General features: G+C 34.1%; 1 protein-coding gene across 1 annotated transcript in view; it reads left to right on the plus strand.

Moving 5' to 3' along the window:
* The first annotated feature begins 469 nt into the window (after positions 1-469).
* Positions 470-19,595, plus strand: part of LOC120122734 (BTB/POZ and TAZ domain-containing protein 4-like) — a 32,706-nt gene continuing 13,580 nt past the window's right edge. Inside the window, exons 1-7 of the mRNA XM_039141845.1 lie at positions 470-513; positions 696-781; positions 874-1,154; positions 1,338-1,468; positions 1,732-2,038; positions 2,128-2,441; positions 2,591-2,752. Of these exons, the coding sequence (XP_038997776.1) occupies positions 470-513; positions 696-781; positions 874-1,154; positions 1,338-1,468; positions 1,732-2,038; positions 2,128-2,441; positions 2,591-2,726 (1,299 nt within the window). The 3' untranslated portion in view covers positions 2,727-2,752. The remainder of the gene's footprint in view (positions 514-695; positions 782-873; positions 1,155-1,337; positions 1,469-1,731; positions 2,039-2,127; positions 2,442-2,590; positions 2,753-19,595) is intronic.

Here is a 19,595-nt window from a genome sequence, read left to right on the forward strand (position 1 = left end):
ACTGGAATTTGAAAGCAATCCATTTTCAATTCTATTTTACTTTTCTCTTTAACCTCTTCACCTAAGCTCTTACCACTAGCGGTGGCGCTTCACATCGGTGTTTGTTCGTCTGCAATGACAGAATCCGGCACTGCTTAATTTTGGCTCTTTCTTTACTTCTCTAGATTTTTAGCCGGAAACGAAGCAATCGGTCTTCGCCTTTTCCAACCCCCCTCTACATTGAACAATTACGTTAGGAAGAGAAGCCAAAACAATAAAGGTATGTTACTCGTTTATCTTTCTTAATTTCACTTTTCCTTTTAGATTCTATTGGAGAATTTTTGAGGTAAACACAGTGGCGGACCAGATATTTAAGATCGGGTTTAAAATTTTAATTTTCTTTCCGTAAAAATAACGAGTATGCAAAAATTGTAATTTATATCTTTTTTACTTAATATGTTAAATTAAATTTAACTACTCTTCTAAAATAATGGATGCACTTGACCATATGGGGCTTAGTGCATCCGCCACTGGGTAAACATTGTTAATTTAGTCTTGTGAATGTGCATTTCCATAATTCGACTAGTTTTGATTTGATTAAGAAGGTTAGGTGAAGATTTGTTTTAGTTCTCATTTAAAAAAATGTTTCAATTCCATGAATTCTTAGATCGTTTTGACAATGGTGATTAGTTTTTCCCCCCTTTTTCGTACATAAGGGAAATTCAAGACAATGGGAATTGGGATAAAGTATTTGGATACTTTGCACGTTTTTCATTCGATTTTGCATTGCAAATTGTGACAGGTAAATACTTTTCATTTTGGATTGCTTATCAAATCTATGCTATTTCAATCTTTTTCAGATTCTAGAGAGAGAGAGAAAAAAAAACCCGTGTTAAATCCTTCCAAAAGGGAAGTTAATTGGACAGATGGCAGTTGTTACGAAGCAATCTCCTGAAGGTGGCAATGATGTTTCTCCAACGCCACCTCCATTACCAGGCCCAACTACAAACTGTCGGCGGAAGGGGTTATTTGTGATGAACAATGGATCGGTAACAAAAGGTGAGTCAACTGCCATGAGAAATATGTGGGATAACCTCTTTGATGGAGGCTTTAGGGCCGATGTTACCATTACAACTGATAATGGTGGAATCATCTATGCACATGCTGCTGTTCTTGTAAGTCCCTCTATTCCCATCTCTGATTTTGATGATAGTAAAATCCCCTTTATCTGTGTGTCTTTTTGAAATCAAGCTGTTTTAACTGTATAAGAAAGTAGATCAAATGATAACTATTTAACAGTGCTAACATGGTATCTTAATTTAGCAATTCAATCTATTCATTGGATATTTTGCCTATAGGGCATGGCTTCTCCTGTCTTAAGAGGCTTGCTGAAACAAGCAAAAGGCTCTGGTCGTAAGAGATCAATTTCAATCCCTGGTGTTCAGCATGATGCAGTTCGGGTTTTCATCCGGTTCTTGTACTCTTCCTGGTAATTACCCTTTCCTCATTAGAGATTTTGCCGAGCACAGTTCAAAAACCAGTAGATTAATTGGAGAGGGACTTTAAAGTTTTGTGGGGAAAGTGCATTATGTTCAAAAGATTCCTGAAGTCTAGGAAACAGTTCTTTAAGCATGTCTTCTGTCCTTTATAAATGTCAAACTAAATTGAAGGTAAAAGTAGGGAAACTGCCTCTGATATCTTGTGGCTGAATCATGCTACTATGTGCTAATTGTAATTGGTTTTTATTTGTAGTTATGAACAAGAAGAAATGAAGGAACTTGTCTTACCATTGTTGGTGATGTCACATGCATATGTTGTTCCTCGGTTGAAGCAAATTTGTGAGCAACAACTAGAGGATGGCTTGCTTACACTAGAAAATGCTGTTGACGTCTTCCAGCTTTCTTTACTTTGTGATGCACCTCGGCTCGCACTGATTAGTCACCGTATGATCCTAAGGAACTTCAAGGCTGTTTCTGCAACCGAAGGATGGAATGCCATGAAGAAGAGCCATCCATTACTAGAAAAAGAAATTTTGGAATCCATGATTTATGAAGAAAATGTAAGGATATTTCTTTGTAAGGCTGTTTCCCATTGTTATTAGCACTTTGGTCTTAAACTCTAAATCCAATGGTAAATGTAATTTCCTAGATTGGAAAAGAGAAAATCAGAGAATCGAACGAGCAGAAGATCTACCTTCAATTATATGAAGCAATGGAGGCTCTTATTCACATTTGCAGAGATGGTTGCAGGACAATTGGTCCATGTGATAAGGATTTTAAAGAGGACCAGAAACCTTGCACTTATGCAGCCTGCAAAGGGATAGAATTGCTCGTTCGCCATTTCGCCGGTTGCAAGTTGAGAGTCCCTGGAGGCTGCATCCATTGCAAAAGAATGTGGCAGCTACTGGAGTTACATGCTCGCCTCTGTGCGGATCCAAGCTTGTGCAGAGTTCCTTTGTGCTTGTAATTAAGACTTTTCTTCTCTCTCTTTCAACATGCTTGATGTCAATTTTGTTCACAAATATAACTAATTTATCTGCATAAATAAACTATATGTCCAGTTTTATATATTGTGATGATATAGAATATTGAAACCCAACTTTTGATTTCAGGAATTTCAAAGAGAAGATCAAGAAACAAGGCAAGAAGGATGAGATCAAGTGGAAGATGCTAGTGAAAAAGATCTTGAGCATAAAGAGAATTGGGGGTGAACCATTCTTTGTGTCCTTAAATTCCATTTCTTCCTGATAAATCAAAGTTCTATCTATAGAAGGTTCAAGCCACCTGCTACCCGCTTAGCACGTACAGATCGACACCAAACAAGGTGTGCTTTTTTTTCTTCTTCAAGTTTAGACTCATTCAACTAAGTACTTTTTAATACTTAAATATTAATGTATAATATATATATCATTTTTTTAATTGTAAATGGATAGCTTGGGTTTGAGTTTGGATATGAAAATTAGAGAAAATCCAAATCACAGCCTGACCAGTGTGGTTAACTAAATCCTGATGCTGATGATCTATTTTATTTGTAAATTTGATTTCAACTCCGTACCATTTGAAATGGAAATTATAAAATCAAAGATTCATTCTTCCTAAAAGCTTGTCTTCTTCTAGTTGTCGGTAAACTCTAGCCCCAACAAGTAATGGCAAATATTAGATGGGATGGTTTTCCAGAATGATTGAAGATGTACAGATCAGAAAGGTGAAATGAAGAGTTGGCCAAATCTTGAAGAACCTAATTGAAAGATCTGATTTATAAGTCTTCTTTTTTCATGTTATTTTAGCAACCCTATAATAATAACAAAATGATGTCAAGTCATCAATATTTAATGATGTTTGGTGGCTCCACGATAGAGAAAAGAACACCAGAATCATATGGAACAAAATGCATGAATGTAGACATTAAAGACATGTTTGGTCAGCATTTTTTTTTGTCTCAAATGCTTAGTGGTTTCACATTTTTATCCCATTTTTGTCCCTTATGTTTGGGCATGAAAAATGCACGAATAGAGAGAATTGGACATGTTTGGTGGTTTCACGTTTCAACACTCATTATAAAATTTGTGTTGAGAATTGGACATGTTTGATGAGAAATTTATGTTGAGGGTGAATATATAAAAATTTTATGTTGAGGGTGAGGGTTAAATTATAAAATTTTAGAGGTGAAATTATAAGATTTTAGGGAGTGAGAACATATTATTAATAGAAAATATGAAAAAATATCTAAACTATATGAGAATTTAAAATTTTTAGGGAATGTATCTCCCGCTTGCCCCTTAATCTATCCCTAACTAGATGTATTGATTAGCGTAAAAGATATCTTTGACCAATTATATTTATCTAAAATTTTTAATTTTATTTTAGGAAAGTGTGGTAGGCGAAACATTATTCTCAATTCATTTATTCACATTAAGGTAATGTTTGTTTTTGAAGAGGTAAAATGTCTGCAGTCTACAGACCACATCTGCAGGCATCTGCAGTAGAAGAGGTGGACCAAAAGTTTGTAGTCTGCAAGAAGAAGACTGTTTTTTAACGTCTGCAGACTGCTAAAATAAACTGAAATATAAATAAACTGATTTTTTAAACTTAAAAGAGTTTTGCAATACCGAAATTTAAATAATTTTAGTTTTACAATACTGAAATTTAAATAATTCATACAACTACAATAATAATTTTTTTAGAAAAACAAACACCACCTTATTAATTCTATTATAAGTCTCACATAATCACATGTATTATTAGTTTTATAAGTTTTATAGAATAAAATTTATAAATGATCATTAAATTATATGATTTTTTTAAATATGCAATTATGTAATACTTTTAATTTTTTTAAATATATATTCATAATTTATTTTTATAATTATATGATATTTTTTAGAAAATATTTTTTAATTTATCAAATTATTTTATGATTATTTTTTTATTTAATTGTGATTATATTTTAAAATTTTAAAAACATAATTTATAATTTTTTATATTTTAAAATCTTAATTATCAAACAATGAAATCATTTTTTATTAAGCAATGTGGTTTAAATACTTACATTTTGTATAAAAAGTTTAAATATAATTTAAAAATAATAAATCCAAAAAAATATTATATTTAAACTTAAATCAAAATAATTAAAATAAATATAAAATTTTAATAATATATAAAATAATTTATATTATATAAAATTAAATATCTATAATATAATATTAAAAAATTAATATTTAATTTATTAAAAAAATTAATATCAAAATTAATATCTATAATATAATATTAAAAAATTAATATTTAATTTATTTGAAAAATTAATATTAAAATTAAAATCAAATATAATATAAAATTAAATATAAAACCTCTTTGAAGAGGTTAGAAGACGTATGCAGACATAAAACCACGTCTGCGCTGCGCAGACCACTCGCAGACGTTAGAAGAGCTTCTGTCTTCTAAAAAACAAACGATCTGCGAAGCCAAATGTCTGCACGTGGTCTGCACGGCACAGACATAAAAGCTTTACAAACCTTACATAGTAAAAATAAATACCACCAAAGACTCTTCGCCTAAAACTACTGCGGAGTACTTGCACCAAGACAAATTTTGTGTCTTAGGTCCTTGGAGGTTGTAAGTTGCAATAGTCATTTATTTTTACATTCATAGAGATGTGGAAACCAGATACGAATCTTTCATATTTCATGTAAGGAGTATAAAATCATATTAGAGGATATTTCACTTTAGTTAGATCTCCCAATTAATAGTTATGTTTTGATCAGTACGAGTGGTGCAGACTGCCTTGGTCTATGCTACTTATTGCTTTGGAAGTTGTCGAATGAGCTCAATGATGGTTGAATCTCTATGACGTGGATTGCAAAAACTTCAACAAATTTAAGAGATGTTATACTTCGAACATGAGCTAGAGTTATTAACACATCATAGGGTCATAGGAGTATTCTAGAGATTGTTTGAAGAAATCAGATTACTAATTGATCTTACATGCGGAGCTTTGGAGCATCTACGAAGGGTTGCTCATTGCATGGAGCCTAGGCATTCCCAGGCTATGGATCCAATCTGATTGCAGCCGGGCAGTAAAGTTGGTAGAAGATGGTGGAGCAATTGATAGCCATATTCCTTTACCTCGTGCAATTATGAACTTGCGGCAGCATCGAACTTGGACGAAAAAAATCCAATGGATTCCAAGAAATGGAAACAAGATTACAGACAGGATGGCAAAACTTGCCTCGTGGCAACATTTCAGAATGGTTCATTTTGATTCTCCCCAAACGAGCTTGCTGATCTCCTAGCTTTAGAAGCAGGCATCGCACAGCAAGAAGATGGCCTTAGTCTTACATAGCCTACTGTTTTAGGCTTCTTTTAATTCAAATAATAATAATAATAAGACTAATTGCTAATAACTACAAATTTCATATTATTATCTTAATTGCTAAAAATTTATTTATAAGTTTAGGATTAGTAATAAAAATAATTGTTCTTTTGTTGTTTGAAAGGATACTTTAATTAAATCATGAATCAGTGGTTTCCATCCCATGAGATAAAAGTGATCCATTAGACATATGACATGCGATTCTATCTTTTATATGCTATGTAATTGATAAATGACATTTGAATGGTCGTATATTATAATAATTTAAGTTCGCACAATCTATTGTGAAATCAACTATTAACCTAGACAAGATATATAAAATTAACAGACTATACCTAGACAAGATATATAAAATTAACAGACTATGAAAGACAAATGATGATTGGATAAAAAAGCACGTCAATTGATTAATGAATACAATATGTGACCGTTTAGATTCGATCGTAATGTCTAGACCAGATCTAAGAGGTTACATAATAAAATCAAATTAATACTCAAAACTATACATAATCATAAAACACTAACATAAACTATAATATAAACACGTGTACATGCTACACAGTTTAATATACACAAAGGAGTCAATAATATACGCTTGAGAAAAAGGAAACGATTCTAAAAATGCAACTTCACGAACTTCATACAATCACAACAAATCGATAATATACATAGAAATGACAGAACGACCCGAACCCGACGGGAAAATCGGAAACTCGGCTAAATTCGGGTCGAGTTTGAATAATATCGGATTAGATTGGGTATCAGAGATTTTTTCGGGTTCGGGTTCGGTATCGGGGCAAAGTATCCCGCCCCGATTATATATATATATATATATATATATATATATATATTTAACCTAGGTTTCTCACCCGATCCTCACTTTACACTCTTATCTTCGGAATCCACGATTATTAGCAGCTGCTCTCTTCTTTCTCCATATCCAATTTTCTCACCATCAACAAATCTTCCTTTCATTGTTCATTTTCATTTACGAACTATAGTTAAATTGCACCCGGTAACGTCAGGTTCGTACTTCCTTTATGTGTTTACTTTTCTATACATTCGATTCTGCTATTTGATTTTCGATTTTGTTACTTTCGATAGGGTTGTGTATTTCTATCCTTACCTTCTCAGTTTCCTTTAATTTTGGTTCTGAATCTAGTAGTCACGGTTGATTTTTTGATTAATTATATTTTGAGGGGCTTTTGAATCGGATTTAATCTCAGGGTTTTGTTTGATTAAGGGATTTTAATAGAAATTTATGTTTTCTCATTTAATTGCTCAGCATTTTCATTGACTGCGCTGTTTTGGATGCCGTAGAAAATTAGATTCCCTACTCTCTTAATTGCAATTACTTTTAGAGATTGTTACAATTTACGTGTAGACATATACCCATTGATAAATGGCAGATTTCTGCATTTTTCATGTCTTCAGCTATGATGCTCAGCACTAAATAAAATCATCCTTTTTTCTTGGATTTTTCTATTCGTTTGCATACAAGCTAGTTTGTACATTTTTTTTGAAACATTGATGCCTTTCTAACAGTATATCTTGAAAGACGAATCTTCATGTTTTTTGGGCTTTGTCCCTGGTAAAGACTTTACGAGTCTTTGATTGTTGAAAACTAGTCATTTTTGTTCGCTTTGGTTGCACTTCTATTTATTAGAGAGTTGTGAGTTGTGTATGGTTTGCATATTTTCATCCTTACATTCGGATGAACGTGAAACACATGGATATGAAAATCTTCTCATGGTTGATAATTTGATCTGATAAACGCAGTTAAATGAATCAAGTATATTTCATTTGGATTGTCATGCTTTGTCAGCAGCATTTATATAGAATGAATTAATTGTTTGTTTATAAGCTAGGAACTTCAGCAAAAACAAAAAGTTTCTTTTGTCAGTATGGAAAAGCAAATGCTTGCATAGTTTGCATTTAGCCAGCACGTCTATGGTTTGGAATTACCTTCTAACTGAGGTTTTCGTTAATTTGTTTTTCCTTTTTTGAGGCAGTTATTAACCTCTTGCATTTATGGTGTTTTGGTACTGTGTTGTGACCGATGCATATGCTTGAAGTTTAACTTCTTTAGCCATAACATTTATGAGAAAGCCATCCCATTGTATTTGAACCTGAAGATCATTTGTAAACTTGATGCATCTTTCCGAGCTAAGTTTCTGTTATACTTATGCGGTGGTAGTGCGGTACCTTAATGAGTTTCTCCACTATATTATCATTTGCATGTTTTAGTCTGTTTATTGTATGTGTTAGGTGATTTTCTACTTCATAACCTTATGTGATTGTAATAGGCATACATGTGTGCATATCTTATTTCTTGCTTTGCCATATGGATACAATACATTTAAGGAAAACTTGAAAATTAATTGTTATATATGTTTTTTTCAAGTCATATGGAATCACAAGGTAATAAATCTACTTCAAACACTCCTACTTCTAGTACTTTAGGAAGCAGTCAAGGGGTAAAAGATTCCAATCAACCACTCCCATGTAACTCTGCTACACAAAACGAGTCTGATACCCAAAACGAGTGTAATACCCAAAACGAGTATAATACCCATGAAACTTTCGATGATGCTAAAAAGTCCGACGTTAAAAGGAAAAGATATGTAGTGTGGAATCATTTTAAAAAAATGAAAGTGAATGGTGAAGATAAGGCGGAATGTAACTATTGCTAGAAAAAATTAGGAGGAAATAGCAAAAACGGCACAAAATATTTACTAGACCATTTTGAATGTTGTCCAAGACGAACGGTAAAAAATATACGTCAAAACATCTTGGTAAATGAGCAAAAGAAAGTTGATGGTATTTCATCATATCTCTCCAACTACACCTTCAATGCATATACTTCAAGGAAAGATCTAGCGGGGATGATAATTGTGCACGAGTATCCTCTTTCAATGGTAGAGCACCATGGTTTTAGGAAATTTGTTAGCGGCCTTCAACCTTTGTTTAAGGTTCCATCTCAAAATACCATCAAGAACGACATCTTAAATATTTACGAGTTTGAAAGGCAAAGAACTATGAAGTTATTAGGGAGGAACACAAGTAGGGTAGCAATTACTACTGATATGTGGACAACTAACCATAAAAGAAAAGGGTTTATGGTGGTCACTACACACTTCATAGATGAGCAATGGAACTTGCAAAGTCGAATCAGGAGGTATATTATAATATAAAGTTAGTTTAATTGTATTTTTTGCACTTATACTAACATATTAATTTGTAAACATGTTTATTTACATGTCATGTCCACATATAGCTGATGTTCTTGTTGAGATGCTCTATGGTTGTTTATGTGATTAGAATCTAGATAGAAAGTTGTCTACTCTTACCGTTGATAATTGTACCACAAATGATGCAATTATCAACAAGTTATTAGAAAAGCTTCCATTAAGATCACTCATGTTGAAAGGCCAGTTGTTTCATATGCGTTGTTGCATGCACATTCTTAACTTGATTGTTCAAGATGGCTTATCTATTATCGAGGAGGGGATTGAAATAATTAGAGATAGTGTTTCGTTTTGGGGTGCATCACAAAAGAGGGAGCAAAGATTTGAGGAAGCTGCTCATCAACTAAGAATAGAATACACTAAGAAGTTGATCATTGATTGCAAGACTCGATGGAACTCTACTTTTTTATGCTTAGTGTCGTTATACGTTATAAAGATGTTTTTACGCAATTAAAGAGAAGAGAATCAAGGTATACTTGTTTGCCAACAGAGCTTGATTGGGAGTTAGCAAAGGAGATATATGAAAGACTGCAATTATTTTATGAGGCAACTCTTATGTTTTCTGGTAACAAGTATCCTACGATGAATGCCTTTTTCCCGTTGATATGTGAAATTGGTTATTCCTTGCGTGAGTGGACAAAATCTGGAATTGATAAGATTGGTTTGATGGCGTATAAAATGCTTTCTAAGTTTGATAAATATTGGTCTGTAATTCATGGGATTATGGGGATGGTGGCGGTTTTAGATCCACGGTACAAGTTAAAATTTGTAAAGTTGCTTATGCCTGTACTTTATGGACGTGAAAAGGCAAAGGTTGAGTTTCAAACTCTTGAGGATTTTGTTAGAACTTTATTTAAAGAATATGAATCTACCGATCCATGTGCAAGAAGCTATGAAGGTATTATTGTATTACCTATAAAATATCAACTTTGTACTTATTTTTATATTCTAAATTAAAAATTACTTCTATTAAACTATAAATGGTGTGTATGGTTCATCTTATATGAGTTCAGGATTGTCATCTGAGTATCGTGGTGGATTCAAAAAACTCTTGTCTGACATTGCTTCAATAGCTAGTGAGAATGATGACTCGGGTGATATGGTTGAATTGGACAACTACTTGAAAGAGAAGCTTTTGCCTAAAGACGTGGATCTTGATTTATTGGCTTGGTGGAAGACGAATAGAGGTAAGTATTCGACACTTCAAAAGATAGCAAAAGATATTTTAGCAATTCTTGTTTCCACTATTGCCTCAGAATCCGCATTCAGCACTAGTGGAAGATTAATAGGTCCACATCGAAGTCGACTTCATCCAAAAAAATTGGAGGCTTTAATGTGTGCGCAAAGTTGGTTGTTGAATGAGATTCGAGGTAAGTCGGTAACATTATTTTCTATATTAACTTATATGTCATTTCCTTTTTGAATAATATTTGTGTTAAAGGATAATTTATGTTATATTGTTTATAGAAACTTGTTCAGAAGAGACCGAGGCATATTGTCGCTCTGTTGAATATGATTATGACGTGGATGAGGTAAATAATGTTTATAAAAACATTACTATTTTGGTAACATGCTTTTATAATTATTAAAGTAAAATTTGGTTGATTTATTGATAAATTTCTCAATGTAGGGAGCTAACAAAGAAAGTGACATGGAAATTGTGATGTTTGGAACTTGTTGAAAACATTTTGATGTTTCGATATAACAAATTAAGTATAAATGAATTTTAAGATTTTACAAATGATTTTCTAAGTATATTCGATTTAATTACTCGAATATCAAATTATTACTCCAAGTCTTTCAAGATCAATTTCAAACCTTACTAAATGTGTAAAATTGTGTTTTATACTTAATATATTTTTTGAAATAATTTTCACAAAGTATTTTGAACCAAAATCAAGCCTAAAATCAATTTTTTAAAGTGATGCACCAATCCATGCATTGATGCACCATGGAATAAATTGAACATCGAATGCATTTCATGCATCGATGCACATACCATGCATCGATGCACTCAGGGTTTTATGAAAAAATCGAATGCATTTTATGCATCGATTCACTCTTAGTGCACCGATGCACTAAGGGTCCAACGGTCAAAATATTTGAATTTTACACTTGATGTACCGATGCACCTTGGGTATGCATCGATGCACTGACACTCCCAACTGATTTTATTAATTGTTTTCACATTTAAACGGTTCTATTGACTCCACTAATCATCCCCAACGTTCAGAATCAATTGAAAGGTATTTAAACAAGCTTAGAAGCCATTGATCAACAACAAGAAATAACAAGAAACAATAATCAAGTGAGAATCAAAGAGAAAGCATCAAACTCATTGTTTGAGCACTTCAAGCCTATTTTTCATTCAATATTCATTTTTCTTTCAAGAACACTACTTGTACTCAATTGTATTCATTCTTGAGTGTTCTTTTCTTTGTTCTAGAATTGTGCAAACAATCTACCTTGTGAGGTTTTTCCTTGTAAGTTTGCAAATTTGTGTATTTTTCTTTGAGAAAGAGTGTTCTCAAGAATTGGGGTATATTCTTGAGGGAGTTGTAAGGTTATCTCTTTGGCCTCAAAAGAAAGAACAAATTAGTGAATTTGTTGGAAAATCCTTAGTGTGGATAGCTAAGGTAGTGGACGTAGACTTTGGTTGAGAAAGTCGAACCACTCTAAATCGCTGTGTAACTTCTTTCAATTTTCTACAAAAGCTTCCACCAACTTTTTAATTGCCAATTCACCCCCCTCTTGGTCGATTCCGTTAATCGATTAACTCAACAGAACTGTTGGTTGGGGAATCACATGGTTGCATTCAACAAAAGAAGATGAGAAAAAAAAATCTAAAGTTGTTGGGAAGGGTATCAATTTAAGTGGAAATACTATATTTCTTTGTTAACATTACTACTTTGACGTGAATGATTGCTAATATGATTTGATGTAGCAGAATGGGAACTTTAAAATGGACTTTTAATTCACAATTACTTTAGCAGGTTTGATTATGGATTATCTAACACCAACAACAAAGCACTTTTAAAACTCGATTAACCATCCTTAATGAATAACATAAATTACACCAATTTTTGTAAATGATTGGCATACAATACTCGGGTTGAGTTCGGGTACAACATTTCGGGTCGGGGTCGTGGATAAGGCAAAAAAAATCCCCGACAGGGAATGGGGCGGGGACAGGGACGGGGGAGAAAAACCCGCCCCGAACCCGCCCCGTTGTCATTTTTAAATATACATATGTTCTTTATTTCTGCTCTCTTTTTATCAATTTCACGTATTAAATAGCCCTTTTTTTAATATTTAAAACATATTTTAGATATTATTGTTGATCTGGATTCGAGCATGTATGTCTACAAGATATGTACGCATGTTGTTAATACTTAATATACTAAGAAAATTTATGAAATCTATTATTAAAAATATGTTTTAATAAATTTTCGAATAACCCACTATGAGTTGGTAACAATCTTGTGTTTTATTTTTTTTTTACATTTTCGCTCTTATGTTTTTTCATCTATATAAAGTGTCACGCCGTCAGAACCTTCAAGCCCAAATTGTCACAATATCAGAATTAAAGTCTAATGGGACGTGTGGCCTTAGATGCTTCTTGACGTTTCTGGGTCTTCTCTGCAACTAAGTAAGTCTTATCCAAGCCTTGTGAGTATGCGAACTCACATAAGGTTGGAACCAAGCCCCCAAGGATTCGACAGATGTGGAAGCTTTAAAGACCAACGTGGCCACTCAAGCCACCAATGCTAGACTATGGTATGGAAGTGCAAACACAAGCGTGGCTACCTTATCCACCAAGAGAGGCAACAAGCACAAATAGAATAAAGAACAAGAACACAAGAACTACAGTAAATGCCTTATAACTTTATTACTCTCTCCTAAGAGAGTGAATGGAATGAGATGATACAAATGAGAATGAGAGGCTCTCTATTTATAGTTGAGCTCCCTCTTAATCAATAGCCTAGATCTATTTACATCAACGGTTAAGATCTGCTTACATCAATGGTTAAGATCTGCTCAATCAATACAAGATCCCCTAAATTAAAAAAACCCAACTCAATCATATCTAATTACATCCATTAGCAGGATTCTTTTATTGGATAGGTGTTCACATCAGATAAAGTAAGATTCCCCCACAATGTCTTTCTGATTTGTTATCTCTTACCATATTTATTGAGCTCCTCTGATCATCTTCGAATATGATTCCAATTTTCTTAACTGTACGTCTAATGTGAACGGGCTTTACAACATTCTCCAAGTGATGGACCAAGTCTAGTGGTCTTGGAAAGCCCACACTCCGTATAGAACCTCTTTAGCAGAGTTTTGCGCCAATGTCCCTGACCTTAATGCACTCGATGATCCTAGCGACCCTCTCGTCGTTGCACTTGAAGATCCTGGGTAACATCACCTTGGTTACTTCTTAACATATTAGCTTGTTGCGATCCTCCTATACAAAATGCTTTCCTTGGCTTATGTCGTATGTAACTTCACGGTCCCTCGTGTCATACTTCACATCAACTTGGTTGCCTTACGACGCCTCCATTCATTTACGTCCCCCCCATAATGACTCAACATCCCCCATAAAGGTTGTGCTTGCTTTGGTTCTTGCCACCAAGTGATGACATGGGTTAAACTACCCACAAGTACATCTCTACCATAGGAACCATTTCCTATAAGTCTTGATTTTCCTCGGCTTGGACCTTCATGGTCCTGCGGTAAAGTCTTGGATCTCTTCCGATCTTTGTTTCCCTCGCACTAAAGGTTAGGTCTTACCCGACATGCATTCATTAAAGATGGTAAATTAAACTTAAAAGAACAATAAAATCGTGTTGAGATGTACTTTCCTCTATGATTTCGTGGCATTTACTCTAAAACATGTCAGCCCTTCTTACTCCACGAAGTCTGACACTCCTCGCATCGAACCTCTTTTATTGAAGTTCTTTGTGTCTCCATGTATTGACACTTTCTCACGGAAAAGTTTGATGCCCCTTGTCTCATTCCTTCTAACTTGAAGGTTGGAGTTCACTTTTCACCTTGCAATTGAGTGGTTTCTCCATGGTTTTCTTGTCCCTCAACGTCTTGGGCCCCTTCAACTTTTGTCTAATAGTCTCTGAATGACTGTTCTTCACTTTAACATCCTCGGCAAGCACCTCCTTAAACCTTTCTTTTATGATGGGCTCTGAAGCCATATTTTCTACATGAACATGCTCGACAAACCACTCGGACACAACCAACCCTTCTTGCACTTGGCTTCCACTCGCCTTGGTAGAAACGAACCTTATGTAGCCAAGTTTAAACGCCTTTTATCCTGGGTTTTTCCTCTTCTCTGGACAACTCGATCTTGGGACCATCCATCACCTTGGATGACTCAGCTTCATTCGAGTAATCTTGCAACACACGTGGCATCTTAACTCGATTGCCCTTTGTTTGATCAACTCTTACCCTTGACTTAGAATCTTTGACACTTGTACTTGTGTCAAGTCTGACACATCTTCCCCAGACTCACAATTTGGTTTATCATTAAGTGGAATCTTATTGCCACTCGAGGAACTATACTCCTCATACTTTAACTTGCCTTCATCACGGATTTTCTCACCATTATCCTCAACTTTCGACCTTGTCTTGGAAGTCTTAATCTTCTTGACTCCAAATTCTTTAATGGACTCGACGATTGTCAATGTTTTACACTTCTCATACTTTAACTTGTCCATGATTTCAATATAAATATGAAGGTGAAGAACCCATCTTCTTTAGTCAAACTCGGGACTTTGAGCATGAGCTTTCTGAATCGGCTTACATACTCTTTAAGTGTCCCCTTATACCTGAGACGTCTCATCTTGGACCACGCCTCCATCCTAGCATATTGTGAGCGAACCTGCTCACTCTTCACGCTCTATTTGATGAATTTTTCCTTTGTTATCGCACCGGGTCTCTTTCCATGCTTGATTACTTTGATACTTATAGTCTCGTCACGTCTCGATCCTAGGTTGACTACTTTAGAACTTGTAGTTGCACCACTTCCTAGCCTGGTAGCATTAACATCTGCAATCACACCGGGTCTCTCTTCGGGTTTGGTTGTCTTCTTACTCGCAGTCGCACCTCGTCTAACTTGGTCGTGTTGACACCTCCAATCGTTCCAAGTCCCTTTCCTGGCTTGGCTGGTTTACCACTCACAATTGCACTATTTCCTTGCTTGACGACATTGACACTCGTAATCGCACCAAGTCTTGTTACTTCTCATTTTGGCTCGTCTATTCTCCTGACGATGGCAGTAAGACGACTTTTCTCGAGACATCCTCTAATCAAATGAGGATCATCACATAAGTAACACTTCAACTTTTCCTTGCTCTCCTTCTTCTTCACATTGGACTTAGCATTTTCATTATTCCCCGATGGCTTCCCTTGGCTATTAACAGTCGATGACTCACCTTGGCCATTCGAAGAGTTTCCTCTACCATATACCTGATACACCTCTTCCTGGTCTCTCCTACCATTGCCACTATCCCTAGGCATGGGCCTAGACGACACAACGCTATTTGACTTATCTCCGACAAACTCAATTAGCTTTCAGGCTACAACTATAGCCTCCGAAAGTCTCTGGGTATCACCTTGCTCTCCTATGAGTATCACCCCTAGTCTAAGTCCCTCTAGGAAGGTCTTGAGCACACCCTATTCACTCATTGATTTCTTACATATGAGAAGTTACTTCTTGAGCTCATCCACCTCGTTCCTCAAAGCCATCACCTCGGCTTCATGGGCATTACTCCCTCAAACCATCTCCAAATCGTTGAGAACATGTTGTGCCTTGTCCTTGAACATGTCCTCCATGGACTCCATTTTGTCAAGACGGGACTCCACAATACCATGGGCCACCTTGACCTCTTCCTTGACTTTTTCAAGTCTTATGACCCTCATTTCCAATAAAGTTGAGATCTTCTCCTTTTCATTCCTTAAAGCCAACATCTCATCCCTAACAGAATCATATACTTGGGTCGTCTCCTCTTTTAGCTCATCAAGGATCTCTTGAACATCATCCTTGATCGAGTACACTGGCTATTCTAAACTAGTGACCCTCTTCTCTTGAAAAAACCAACGTCCCTTAGATCATCTATCCAAGATTTACAATTATTACCTCGATCGTACAAATCCTCGATGTAATCCTCAATGGGTCATGTCTACTTTTACTTTCCACTATGGCTCTTATCACCTTTTTGTGTGGAAAATCCTCATCTTTTGTTTGCCATCTCAAAAAATTGTTTGCCATCTCGAAAACTCATTTGCCACGAACTAGCTCAATCTCCCTTAACTAGTCTCAAGAGTAAATTCTTGCCACACTTAACATAATAGTAAGTTTGGTTAAACAGTAAGTAAATTCACTTACCCGGTTTACCACTTTCACCAAACGCAGACAAAATGATCGTTGTCTGTCCACAAAAACTCACTCTGATACAACTTGTCAAGCCCTCAAAACCTTCAAGCTCAAACTGTTACAATATCAAAGTTAAGGTCTGACAGGACGTGCAGCCTTGGACGCTTCTAGGTCTTCTCTACGACTAAGTAAGCCTTACCTAAGCCTTGTGAGCATGCAAACTCACTTAAGGTTGGAACCAAGCCCTCAAGGCTTCGACATATACGAAATATTTAAACACCAACGTGGCCACTCAAGCCACCAATGTTAGACTATGGTATGGAAGTGCAAACACAAGCATGGCTACCTTAGCTACCAAGAGAGGCAACAAGCACAAAGAGAATAAAGAACAAGAACACAAGAACTAGAGTAAATGCCTCAAAGATTTATTACCCTCTCCTAAGAGAATGAATTTAATAAGATGATACAAATGAGGGGGAGAGGCTCTCTATTTATAATTGAGTTCCCTCTCAATCAATGACCTAGATCTGTTTACATCAACGGTTAAGATCTGCTCAATCAATACAAGATCCCCTAAATCAAGGAAACTCAACCCAATCATATCTAATTACATCCATTAGTAGGATTCTTTCATTGGATAAGTGTTCACACCGGATATGGTAAGACTCCACCACATTATCTTTCTGATTTGTTGTCTCTTGTCATATTTATCGAGATTTTGTGATCATCTTCAAATATGATACCACTTCCCTTATCTGTACGGCCAATGTGAATGGGCTTCACAATATTCTCCAAGTGATGGGCCAAGTATGGTGGTCTTGGGAAGCCCACACTTTGTATAGAACCTCTTTAGCGGATATTTGCACCAATGTCCTGGACCTTAATGCACGACCCGTGACAAGAGCAACCTCTTTGTTTATTTCCAACACAACAATCAAACTTTCATCTATTATTTCCTTTTATCTCTTTTAAAAACTTCTTTTTGTTTTTTTGAGTGTTTTTTTATCTCCATATTATAATTAGGGGAAATATTTTTCAGCAAAATTAGTTTTTTACAAAGAGCAATACCAACTATTATCCATTTTAAAATGTGTCTGTAATTTTTTAATAATTGTGTTAAATTCTTGTGACTTTAAAAAATAGATTAAATTTTTTAACCAACAAATTTAACAACACATTAAAATCCTGATCAAAATAAAGTGTTGTTAATCATTTGAGGGCTAATATAGAATATTTCAAAGTTTAAGAAACAATTTAAAATATTGTCATAATTTAAGAATTGATATATAATATTTAAAAATCTAAGGATTAATTTAAAATAAGGATTATAATTTGAATATCTCATATACAATTATTTCAAAATATACTAGTTGGTTGCATGAACCAACTTATCTTAGTGGTTAAAGGAATTATTATTGTTACTAGAGGCTATGAGTTTGAGCACTATCTACTGCAAGGGTGATTATTAATATTTTAAAACATATATGAAGTAAGCCTTGCAAACTTTGTTTATTCATTTTATTCTTTTTAAGTTTTCTTAACAATTTGATATAATATCTATTTCATTCAAATCCTTTCCTATTTATAAATAAAAGGTTATTAGACATTTAAATATGTTTAATATTATATCTTCCTATATATTATACTAACGATAATATTAATCGAACTAAATTTACTAGACTTAAAAAATCATTAAAATTTATGCTTTATCATTTTTCTTAGGATCGCATTTGACATTGTCATTACTAATCAATATGACACTTATTTGTTATCATGTTGTTTTTCCCTATTTTGGATTACCGGATTGGATTTAGATACACGATTTGTGTTTGTGAATAGTTTTTTTATGTTGCTCAATTCTGATTTGTGGTTTATCAATGGTCTTTTAATAGTTTGATCTTTTTTTGTAGTTCGTTTACCGATGTAGCCAGATCTGTTCATATTTACCTTTTATTTGAGTTTATTTGATTATGTTTTTTAACTTTTTTCTTATATGATCCTTGTGATCTTAAGTGACTAGTTTTCTTATGTTAATGATTATAAGAAAATGTCTTTATTCTGTATTTAGTTTACGATTGAGGTTGTAAACATTTATTATAATTTAGATATTTTATATTTTAATAATTATTTATATATATAAAAAAAAGTTTATGTTTTGTCTTGTTATTGGGTCAAATCACAATCCTATAGAACTTCCTACATGGCCCATTGTTCATAACAGAACCAGTTTAAAGAGAAGAACAAAATAAATCAAAAACAGTTACAAAAGTTTTATTTATGCTCCACAAAAGATTATTTAGGATTTATTCATATATTCCTTTATTCTCCTCCACCGATCCTCAATTGGAAAGATACTAAGAACCTAATTAATCTATTGAATATAAAGATAGATAGGGTACGCTTATATATCGTAGGGTACCCTGTCTAACGGCATATGTTCAAAGTTTTATTTCCTTTTTACTAGGGAATAATTGATTAGGGCCCAAAGTCAAATGGCTTTTTTTTTCCTTTCTGAGTTGGAAGTAAAGAGTTCCCATATTATTAGAGATACTCTTCAATACCAATGATTTTTCCTCTCATCGAAAGAATCATTTTAATTTTTGGGTAAAGTATACAAATATTCATCAATTATAGGATATTATTTTATTGAGTCTTCTAACTATTAAAATTTTCAAAATAGTCATCTGACTATTCATATGTTCTAAACTCATCCTTTTCTATTGAAACACTGACAGTCGTCTGAGCTGGGTGTTAACTTGCTAACCAAGATATAATAAAATCTAATCACAAAATCATTTGAGTTGTATAGTGATTTGCGATTCTGAAATTAAATTTTATCATTTCTCAATTAGCAGGTTAACATTCAACATAGATGGTCATCAATTTTTAATGAAAAAATGATGAATTTAGAATATATTAATAGTCAATTGATCGTTTTGTAACTTTTATAATTGGGAGGCTTAACAAAGTAGTGACCTATAATTGGTGGACTATTTTATAACTTTTAATAGTTGATGAACTTAACAAAATAACATACTATAGTCATAGGATCATATGTGTTCTTTATCATTAGGATTTTAACACTTTTATACCAAAATAAAATGACTTAG

The sequence above is a fragment of the Hibiscus syriacus genome, unplaced genomic scaffold, assembly GCF_006381635.1.
Source record: "Hibiscus syriacus cultivar Baekdansim isolate YM2019G1 unplaced genomic scaffold, ASM638163v2 tig00110387_pilon, whole genome shotgun sequence".
NCBI classification, from domain to species: domain Eukaryota; kingdom Viridiplantae; phylum Streptophyta; class Magnoliopsida; order Malvales; family Malvaceae; genus Hibiscus; species Hibiscus syriacus.